At 36.1% G+C, this 11,786-nt stretch overlaps 1 protein-coding gene across 1 annotated transcript; it reads left to right on the plus strand.

The window, feature by feature from the left end:
- The first annotated feature begins 4,658 nt into the window (after positions 1-4,658).
- Positions 4,659-11,190, plus strand: LOC104904674 (kinesin-like protein KIN-13B). The gene is made up of 12 exons (XM_010693017.4): positions 4,659-4,994; positions 5,535-5,747; positions 6,543-6,734; positions 7,304-7,405; positions 7,752-7,829; positions 7,904-7,985; positions 8,647-8,806; positions 8,889-9,191; positions 9,812-10,030; positions 10,119-10,470; positions 10,554-10,619; positions 10,790-11,190. Exons 1-12 carry the CDS (start codon positions 4,881-4,883, stop codon positions 10,967-10,969), a joined length of 2,061 nt encoding a protein of 686 aa, XP_010691319.1. The 5' UTR covers positions 4,659-4,880; the 3' UTR covers positions 10,970-11,190.
- Positions 11,191-11,786: the final 596 nt, after the last annotated feature.

The raw sequence follows: 11,786 nt of genomic DNA on the forward strand, positions 1-11,786 counted from the left end.
TCTGATCCAGTTTTGTAACACCCCCAAAATCCATACACGTCTAAAGCTACGTCGCATCGACTTTGGGAGTGTTACCGCCGCGATGGAACGCAAGGCATAATTAGAAATACGGTAACTCAAATTCATTGTCTCAAAACCAAATTGCAGCGGAATAGAAAATGTAATACAACTCGGGAATCATAGTAGACCCCTCTTTATTCAAACTCAAACCATGAACAATGTTCTATAAAATTCATTAATGATCAAACCAAAAGTTAACTTCAAACTACAGTCTACCCCCATATGCTTGATGTCATGCAGCAGCACCAGCTCACCTAGTCTGCTCCCCATTGAAGTATCAATAGTTCATCACAGGACAACAAACACATAATAACACACAGAGTCAGCTATGCTGAGTACGTAATGAACCATTGAAACTATATGATATAATGATGCATACATTACAACTGTTATATGAACCTACGTTATCTCACATCCTTTAATCTTTCATTATTTGGCATCGAACGGGCACCGTCATCTTACTAGAATCATACGGGCTACTGAATCCTTAATAGACAACTTGGTCTATTAGATGAAATTCAAATACGGTTTTGTTCCGTCTCACACCCATCACCTTAGTATGCATACCCCCAAGATCGAACGGAACCTTCCGCCTACTTGAGTTATCAAAATATAAGGACACTACTGTCGTCACAGTAGGCCTGCGTAGGAGTGTAGGACAAGTCCTACACTCCCCCCATTGTTCTATACTTGTAGGGAGTCCAACTACAAGTATCGCCATAATCTTCTTTTATTACCAATCATTCTTTTATAACTTTAAGGAGTCATTTACATACTCTCTTAATTACCAAACTCAATCTTATCCCTAGTAACACTCTTGTTACTCTATAGATCAGATTAATAATGCTGATGTTACACTACGATAGAACTTCGCATTTCAATGCAACATATTTCAATGCATCATATTGATTTCACGTTATAACGTCTACCCAAACAATCACAATCAAATGTTCCCTATCATGGTACTAGGTTCCAATAACATGAACTGCAACCTAAACATGATACTAAGCTTTGAAAGTAAACTGGTACGCGTACGTACCTTGTACGGAGAATTTTCGCTGACTTAATAGAACGAGCCGCTTATGAAATTGGGACCTAAATCGTTAAAACAAACTTTTAGTGTTACGTCCTTGATAACACTAACAACTACTACGTACTAAGACCATAACGATCCAACGATTCGAATTACGCAATAGTTAAAACCTTATTCCAGAACTTTCGTTATAATTCTAATCTAGTGAATTTAACGTCTTTTAGAAGTCAGATTAGTGAGTAACTAAGTTATTAGTAACATTAGTCCACTTTTTACCATCCAAAATGTCATAAGTCCAGCCTGTCTTATGTCCAAAAGTAAGTCATATGTCCAAGGTAAGTCATATGTCCAAAGTAAGTCCCATGTCCAAAAGGTAAGTTCCATGTCCAAAGGTAAGTTCCATGTCCAAAGTCAGATTTCATGAAACAGATTACTCATGAAACAATAATAATTGTAACTAATAATAAGACACAATTTTCCTACTTCCAACTTATTCCAATTACAAACCTAACCAGAATTTATACTAAAAACAGAACAATAACTTAACTAGTTAACAATCTAATAAATTACTAAACACTCTAATTATTAATTATAATTTACAAACCTTTCTTAACTACGAAAACAGTAAATATAAGAATAGTTAATAAACTGACATACTAAGTTAAGTACAAAATTATACCACTGACTTTCGCCGGCACAAAATTCCGGCGACGGAACTCCGGTGGCCTTCGCTCGCCACACAGCCCCCTCGAGCCTTCTTCGGTTCGCTGGCGCGCACAGCAGCGACGCACCCTTCGCTCGCTCTCGACCTACGCACAACAACACACGCACGACTCCCTCGAACACCGCACAACTCTTCGCACCACTTCGGCTTTGTCGCGCGGCTACACTCGCACGACACCCTCGAACGTCCTTCGCACAACCCTCGCACAACCCTCGAACCTCTTCGCGCAACACTCGCACGAACCACGACACTCTTCGCACAAAAATCTCGAACTCACACACACGGCTACGCACACAGCCCTCGAACCACTCGCCCAAGACCTCGACGGAACTCCGTCTCGCACCACTACCACTCACGCAAACACGCGACGGGAGGGAGGAGGCGAGAGGAATAGCAGCGAGAGATTGAGAGAGAATTCGAGAGAGAGAAAAATCTGAGAGAGAGATTGGCTGAAAAATTCGAGAGAGAGAAGACAAGGGAAGATCGGCCAAGGAGGAGAGAAGAAGAAAATGTCGGCTGAGGAGAGGGAGAAAGAAGGGTTTAGGGTTTTCTGAAATTCCCTCTCCTTTTCTTTTTATACTCCCTTCCAAAAGGTAGTAACCCTAGGTCGATTAGGTTACTCTTTTAAAATTCCGGAAATTCCTAACAAATTCATATTACTAATAATTTATTCCTATTAACTTGTAAATAAATTAAAATACCTTTTTATTAATTCTTTTATATTTTCTTAATTAGTACGAAATTAGTATTAAAAACACGGAGTATTACAGTCGATCTCAAGTAGTTGGCGAGTTGTTTCATCTCATTTACACTCCTATTTACATCAAGTATTTGTGTAAGGTTTTATTAGATTGAATGTTTGTCTTTGTTATCAACACATGTGGGCGTTCCTAAACTCCCCCCTGAATGAAAGGGTTTGATTCATGAGGTAGTAGGGTTTACAACTATGTAATTAAGGCTCTATGGTGCTATAGTACTTTAGATTACCAAACTTTTAAAAATAAATCGCGGGCATTTGTAACGAAAGAATTTCTAGTCTCTATTTATATAAGTTTCAGATGCACTACGTAATACAACACCCAGAAAAAGATGTACAACTTCTATGAGGATGGTAGCATTCTTTGTCGAATAAGTAATATCTCAATTCTAAAGAGAGCACAAGAGGAAGGCAACCCACGAGGGATGTCCACCGTGTCCCTGTATAACAGAAAATCACAAATTCTCAATAATGGTGGGTACTATTGACTACACGCATTAGTGAATAAGGACATATCAAGGAAAACCCAAAACGACGACCAAAAATCTTAGAATTAAGTCCTTGCTTATAGTGGTATTCATATATTACTTGTGTTTTTGGAAACTTGGGGTCATATACAATGATATATCAATATGATGCAATGTTCTGTCGACTTCCAAAGCTTTGCTATAAAATCCACAATTGAAAATGGAGAGACTACAATATGGGTATTGTGTAATGGATGAAACTTATTAATTCGAAATGGGCACGATTCATCAACCTCATATGCCTAACACAAAATTCCAAATATAGGTTGTTCATCCAACACCAATAAGTGTTAAAAATAATTTTCAACGTGCATTTGGCTTATTCCATACTCAATTTGTGATAATAAGACAATTAGTTACAACGTGGAGTAAAAAGATAATAAGGAAGACTATTATGGGAGGTTCCCAACTACCAATACAATAACAAAGTTCAAGTTCGCGAGTCAAATATAATCAGGTGGTGTGTATTGAGGCAATAATAATCTCCAACCCCAACTTTTTTCTTCCTTGTGCCACAACATACAAGGGAGTTTAATTTAGATGAGCCAACCTATGTTAACTTTAGCCATTTTCATTTTTTATCATCATCAACTTCATATTATATTATCTAATTTTATGTAATTTTTTTTTTAAAAAAATCACTTAATACTTTCAAAACATACATCCAAATACTTTTTTTACACTTGATTTTATGTATGATAGTATCTTAAATATTTAATACAATATACTTCAATCCACTGAATATAAATCTTAATTTGCCACCTATCTTAAACCTCATTATTTTATCTATAAAATTTAGATCCCTCTCCCATGCTGAATCCATTGTTTTACAACAGATGAAATAATATATCCCAATTACTCCCTCCATTATTCCATAATTTTCGCAACACTAATGTCCTAATCTTTAATACATAACTTTTACCATTAATACCTTAAATTACATATTAAATAACAATTATAAAAAACTAATATTTAAAAGTTATAAGTATATTACAATAAATCTAATAAGATCCCTACACAAAGTTGAACTTTAGATCAGAGGAGAAATCTAATCAAAGTACCCTTAGACACAAGTAATAGTCCCAATAGTAGTACTTGTATATCCCTACATAATCTTAAGTCCTTTTTTTTTATTCGGTAATTAAGTAGTCCAAATAGGGTCAACCTTCATAAATTGAGGGTAAGAAGGGGAATTCCAACCTATAAGAAAACGTCTAGAGACTAGAATATCTACACAAACTCTCTAGATTAAGATTAATAAAAATCGAACACCCGACCAAAAAACTGAAAAATGAGAACTCCAACCATTTAGCTCCCACACACGAATCCCCCACAATCTCAAGTCCATAATCTTTGGATAATGAACCATATCAAACGGTGATCTAAAAATTGGGCACACCATGTGCAACGGTCAAGACAGTCCAAAATTTCAAAGAGTGGGGTCTTCGTTCTCAAGAATGTCTCATTTCTAACCAATCAATTATCTCACATGTGTGCCATGCAATCAGCACGTGCCACCTCCCTTTCTTCAAATTTATTTGAATTTATCTACTTTTTATTTTTTGGTGAAGAATTTGAATTTATCTCTCTCCTCCACAAAAAAGTGAGTGAAAAACAACATCAACAACAACAATCAATTACTAAGAAGCTTCCTTCTCTTCTTCACTAATCTCTTTTCATGGTTACATTAGTATCTTCTCTCTAAAAAGTTGAGGAGAGAGAAAATTTTGAAGCACATTTTAGCTTAAGTTTACACTGAAAAAAAAAAGGTTGAAGAAGATGAATAATAGACAAATGCAGAGATCTGGGGTTTCAACTGCTCATCATCAAAGACAACATTCTGATAATTTCTTGGAAAATGGGTTTTGGCTTCAGTCTAATGTTGCTCAACAGGTTAGATCCGATTCAATACTTTTACAAATTTCAAGTATTTTTTTTCGGGTGAAATGTTGTGGGGTTTTGAGTGTCAGATTTGATTATATTCTACTTTCATACATTTATGTTATTTGAGTGGTTAAATTGATGTGGGTTGAAGTTTGTTGGACTGTTATTGTGTTATTATTATCTGGGTGTTTGATAATTTGACTAATTATGAGTGATTAGTAACTGGGTATTTGAAATTTTGAAGGTTTATGAGTTAAAATGTTGTGGGTAGTTTTGTGGGGTTTTGAATGTTTGATTTGTCTACATTCCACATTCATAAATTTATGTTATTTGAGTGGTTAAATTGGTGTGGGTGAAGTTTGTTGGACTGTTATTGTTTTATAATTATCTGAGTGTTTGACATAATTGGACTAATAATGAGTGATTAGATACTGTGTATTTGAAATTTTGAAGGTTTATGAGTTAAAATGTTGTGGGTTAGTGTGACATTTTGGGGGAAATTGGGGTGTTAAGAGTTGAATGTTGATGATGTGATTGGTGAATTTGCAGGATTATGGGTATTATGGGCAAGGAACAAGAGGAAGTAGGAATGGACAGAGGGGTTATGGCAGTGGCAATGGGGATTATTACACGGAGCCGTCTACGCCACCTGTGAACCCGTCTCGGATTTCGAGGAAGAACAGTGAGGGCCAGATTTCGGCAAACGAATTCAGCCCTGGTTTGTTAGATCTTCACTCTCATGATACTGAGCTTTTGACTGAGGTGGGTGTTTGATTTATCTCCTGCTCCCTTTTTTTATGTAATTTTGGTTTGTTGTTGAATTTGAGTATGGTTTTACAAACTATGTTATTGATTAAAGAGTGAATTTTAATTAGATAGGGTGTTGCTTCAAGGATGAGGATGTTTTTTATAATCCCATGTGATACTATGAGTGTGATGTATTTTTGAAGGATACAAGTATATATTATTGATTTGCATTGTAGTGTTCATCAACTTATGATCATTTTAAGTTTCCCTTTTCTGTTTTTCTTTTTTGAACTTTTGCTTTTAAGAAGAGGTCAACAATTTTTCATTTGGAAAATTCAGAGATGACACTGGATCAATTGATTTTGTGTAGACTAATTGGCAATGTATGTGTTTCTTTGCTTATAAAACAACCAACTTCACTAGTTTTTTAGTGGGGCATGTTTGTTAGGGTATCACAGTACTATGGTAGGCTATAGTGAGGAAGTAATTTATCAAACTTTGTTCTTCAAAAGGTCAATCAGGAATCATTAGCCTTATGGGTTCTACAGTTATTCATGTTTGAAATTCGAAATCAGGGATTAATCTCGCAATAACAGTAATCAGGACAAAAGACTACAAAGTTGATCAACAAGTGAAACTGTTGACGTATTTGGTTCCTAGGTTTTGGTATAATAATTTTTGGTAAGAGGTATAATAAACTTGTACTAAACAGTGTAGTGATTGTTAGGAGTTTGGATTATTTATTCATGATAATATCTGCATTCTTTAATGTTGTTTACAGTAATCACGAAATTCTTTATGCTTCTTCAGATGCCTGCTCCTACTCAGTATAATGGTTCTTCATACCAGTCCTTTCAAAGCAGAAGTTTTGACGACTTTGAAATTCCTGCAAGCAAGCAGAACGGGATTAATAGGGGTCGCGGTTTGCAAGAGAACAATCTTCTGAAAAGTCTTTCTGTCGATAAAGATAAAATCAGTTCTGTAGCAAAAATCAAAGTTGTGGTATGTATTCCTTGGCATCCTGCACAAATTGTTTCAAAACTATCATGATCTCATATGGTGAGAGGCTGAGCGCTTCTTGCATGGGAATTCTTGAGTTATAGAGCTTCCCTTCGTTTTTATGATGTACTCCAGAATTAAGGCACTGATTTCATCACTTATTGTCTAGATATAGTTGTTGGGGAAACAGTGGATTTATTCTTTTCTGGTGATCAAGTACCAATTCCAAAATAGATGAAGAAAGAAGGCCACAATAGAGGGCACTAAAAATGCTGTTGGAAGAAGTGTGCTGTATCCATCTATCCTTTCTCTTTATATAGATTGCAGACTCCAGGGCACTAAAGCTTTAAATATAAACCTAGCGAGCACGATACATCATAGCTTGCTATAGGATTCACTGGGTAGCTATTCCATAATAGAGATATATGGTTTAAGTTAAGAGGTACAATAAGAAAGCATAGATGCAGCATGGTCAATTTTATGATCGTGATGCACACCAGAGTTATTGTTGGTTTATGACTCTTCATTTGTGGAGTTTTTAACCAACTTCTCATGTGCATGTGCATGTGCAGGTTCGGAAGAGACCTCTTAACAAAAAGGAGGCGGCAAAGAATGAGGAGGACATTATAGAGACACAGGCCAACTCTCTGACAGTTCATGAAACTAAATTGAAGGTGAGTGATTCTAATCCTTTGTTGCTTCCTGCTACTAGATTTCTCTTCAGTTTTGATATGTAACTGTATATGTTCATGCTGCAAATATGGCACTTAGAAAATGTTTGTAAGTTATGTAAGTTTCAATTGTAATGCTCTGCATTAAGCATAATGCAATTCAAGGTTATAACCAAACAGAAGGAGGCATATACTTTTGTAAGAGGAAATATAGCAATCGGTAATCTTAACAGAAATTGCAAACAAAACATAATTTTGAATTAATACTGTAATGGCAGATATTATGAAAATGTAGTAGCAATCTACTCAAAATAATACTTGGAATTATAATGCTTGGAATCTTGGACAGGTTGACCTGACAGAATATGTGGAGAGACACAATTTTGTCTTTGATGCTGTGCTGGATGAGGAAGTTTCAAATGATGAGGTGGGATGACGCAGAAGGGTTGTTAAATCATACTTGGTGATGGCTTCTGTACATAACAATTTTCTTTGCTACAGGTCTACCATGAGACAGTGGAACCCATAGTGCCTATTATTTTCCAACGCACAAAAGCCACATGCTTTGCATATGGACAAACAGGTGCCTCTAGTTCCTTCTGTAGGATTGATGGTTATATACATAAAAAATATAAGTTTTGAATACCATCTTCATGTTGGTTATCTTGCTGATTATATAATACTTCAGTTATGTTGATTGATTACTTTCACAATCTGGGATATTATTCTGCTCGGAATACTTTCAAGCATAATTTTGGTTTTTGTGCTCAATGTTCCATCATGAGTTTTGAACTTTATGTAGATTAACACGTGCTTCAGTGAGGGTTTTAGATCTAGAGTGTGAATTCAGATATGTGGTGCAATATAGGAGAAATGAAGAGAATGAAAAGAGGATGTGATTGAGTTAACACCGAATACTTAACCTTTTTACGTGTTAAAAACTTGATTTTTCCCTACAGGGCAAAGGACACCTAGTCTGTGGTTTGCTTCCAGAGGATAAAATTGCACTTATGAGCCATATTATTCATAAATGTCTACCTCTCAATTATGCTTAATTTAGTTGTTCTTAGATCATTCATGTAGAAAGACTTCACCTAGAAAACATAATGTCTCTATATCTAGACGAACAAGAAGAACACTGTCAATATTTCATGATTGAGCTTGGACCACCTAATATTGTCTCTCTGGGTTGTCAACATGAATGTGGTCATCCTAATGGCTGTTTTTCCTGTTTTTCTATCCAGGAAGTGGAAAGACTTTTACAATGAAACCATTGCCACTTAAAGCCTCCAGAGATATTCTACGGCTAATGCACCACACTTACCGGAGCCAGGGTTTCAATCTGTTTGTCAGCTTCTTCGAGATATATGGTGGAAAGCTTTACGATCTCCTTAATGAGCGGAAGTGAGTTGCCCTATGTTTTAATATAGTATAAGACCTTTATAACATGTAAACTTTTATGTATAACTAGAGCCTCATTTTCTAGAAAACTCTGCATGAGAGAAGATGGAAAACAGCAAGTGTGCATAGTAGGATTGCAAGAATACAGAGTATCAGATGTAGAGATGATCAAGGAGCTCATAGAGAGAGGAAACGCCGCCAGAAGTACAGGCACTACTGGTGCTAATGAAGAGTCCTCCCGCTCACATGCTATCCTTCAGCTTGCTATTAAAAGATCAGTTGAGGGTGCTGAGTCGAAACCTCCACGACTTGTTGGCAAACTTTCCTTCATTGATCTTGCTGGGAGTGAACGTGGTGCGGATACCACTGACAATGATAAACAGACCAGGTAATACATAGGTTTGCTTCAACTTATGATTCAATTTCTTATTAACAGAGATTAGGTCTTGGAAAAAAGGTTTTAAAAAGCCATTTCATGCATGATAACCATGAGTTGTTCTTGCTGTAAATTTGAACTAGAGCATAGAGTTGTAGCAGAAGTAATGGGGTACTTGCTACATGAAGTGTAATTTAGTAATAAATTATATGTATTCTAAATACAAGCGCTTCACTTATATAATACCCTCGTTCATATTTACTGACCGAGATAGGCATAGGCTCATAATGGATCACACAATGAAATTGGGTTTTAGCAATCTTGGTCCAACTTGTTTTTGCAAATAAAGACCATTAGCTATGGAACTCCATGATTTAAAGTTTTACATATTCTTCCACTTGCACAACATTGATTGTTTTTTCCCCCATAAATGCCCTACTGTTAGAACTTAGAATGACTCGAGCTGATCAGCATGCCTTGATCAAATTTTGGTTAAGGAAACATAGTTAAATAGACATATCAATGTAAACCTCTGCACCCGTTAGTTATTTTTAGAAAAGGACACCAACTTCAAAAAAAAGTCATATAACATGTATACTGTCTCAAATCTTTTCTAAAATCTATTTCCACAGGATTGAAGGAGCTGAAATCAATAAAAGCTTGCTTGCCTTAAAGGAATGCATCAGAGCTCTTGACAATGACCAAAATCATATACCATTTAGAGGAAGTAAATTGACTGAAGTGTTGAGAGATTCTTTTGTTGGAAACTCGAAAACTGTAATGATATCTTGCATTTCTCCGAGCTCGGGCTCAAGTGAACATACTCTTAATACACTGAGATATGCTGATAGGTATGCTTCACTCTCATTAGTCATTTAGACCTCTCTGAATTATGAATAGACAATTTTTCTGGGATTCATAACTCCAATTGTTCTATAGGGTGAAGAGCCTTTCTAAAGGAAACAACGGAAAGAAGGACAATATGCTTTCTTCAGTAAATTTAAGGGAATCAACAAATTTACCATTGTCTTCTGCTTTACCGGCTATGCTCAAGGATAGTAGTATCGACGGTTGGCCCCAACCTGTTGAGAGAGATGAGTATGATATTGCGGAAGAGACGTATGACCAAGCAAAAATTTCTTGGAAGAAGAATGGGAAGCTTGAGTCAGGAGTCTATGCTCCTGAGGATAAAATAAAGACTGCCAAGGGCCAGACAAAACGGAAAGACACTTCAAAAGTTGAGACAAAGAACCTTGATTCAGAAGATGATGAACTGAATGACCTTTTGCAGGTGAAATTAATTGTGTTGACGACGGTTCTCATTCTGAAATAAGGCTCTTTTATCAACCAAGATCTGATTTAACTCTTTTACAGGAAGAAGAAGATCTTGTCAATGCTCACCGAAGACAAGTTGAGGAAACTATGGAAATTGTAAGAGAGGTATGTGAACAAGTGTTGGATAGATGTTCAAGCAAATAACTTAACCATAAATTGATTATATGCAACTTATGTGCTGAAGCCTGAGTTTCTTTTGTATAAATTTTATCTAGTTTGGTTAGATAATGGTATCTTTCTCCTTGAAAGTTTAAACATTTTCCTTGGAATTGCAGGAAATGAATCTGTTGGTTGAAGCTGATCAACCAGGGAATCAGTTGGATGATTATGTCACTAGACTCAATGCCATTTTATCCCAAAAGGCTGCTGGAATTATGCAGCTGCAAACTCGTTTGGCTAATTTTCAAAGACGGTTAAAGGAGAACAACATTTTAGTGTCATCACCTGCATATTGATCTGATTGTTTCATCGATTGAAGAAGCTGAATATCAACATAGAGAACCTTTCTGCATAGTGCCGCGGTGCCGCCTAGGGATGTAGCTTGTAAGCAGATTGGCGAAAGTCCAGTGTCCAGTCCAGAATTTTGGACTGGACAAGATTTGGATTCAATATATGAGTCCAATATATTTCGGATTGATATAGTATATATAAAAAATCATTTATTATATGTTTTAAAGTTTTGATATTTGTTCGATATTTTTGTTGTTCTTGATTGTCATCTTTGATCTCAATATCTTTAAAGCCTATTAGTTAAATAGCAAAAAGTTAATTTCCAAAAAGTACGAATCCAGATGGATTTAACATAATCCTATATTGTTGAATATTATGGTCCAAATTCTGGCTTTGTACCCCCTCCCCATCCACCAAAAAGAAGTTTGGCTATGTGACCAAGAAATTTCCTCCGAGAATGAATTTCGGACTTTCGCCTACTTGTAACTTATAAGCCACCAATTGCATATCTTGTTTTAGTTTTTTTTTTCTTTTGATACAAAAAAGAAAACTAGGATAGGAACTCTAATCTCGGGCCAGCCTAAAACATCCTTGCAGATGATAAGGAAAAGTCAAAAGGAGGAAACTTGTAGATGAGGTTGTGGACAGCATGACCTTCATGAGCCATAAAATCCGCAGTCCTGTTCTCGTCTTAGTGTCCAACCCCTTTCTGCTTTCATACTTAAGTCCAAGATTTGCAAAACAATTAAAGAAGTGTTCTATTTAGAGTGGTATGTTGGAAATGCAGCTTGTTATATGAACTCATCTACTGTGTGTTCTTCT

Source organism: Beta vulgaris, chromosome 9 (genome assembly GCF_026745355.1).
Source record: "Beta vulgaris subsp. vulgaris cultivar EL10 chromosome 9, EL10.2, whole genome shotgun sequence".
NCBI classification, from domain to species: Eukaryota; Viridiplantae; Streptophyta; class Magnoliopsida; order Caryophyllales; family Amaranthaceae; genus Beta; species Beta vulgaris.

Bases quoted from the DNA above. Each gene is read 5' to 3' on its own strand.
- LOC104904674 (XM_010693017.4), top strand. From the start codon at position 4,881: ATGAATAATAGACAAATGCAGAGATCTGGGGTTTCAACTGCTCATCAT. The intron at 8,807-8,888 runs GTGAGTTGCCCT...CTCATTTTCTAG, and splicing joins GATCTCCTTAATGAGCGGAA to AAAACTCTGCATGAGAGAAG. The intron at 10,471-10,553 runs GTGAAATTAATT...ACTCTTTTACAG, and splicing joins AACTGAATGACCTTTTGCAG to GAAGAAGAAGATCTTGTCAA.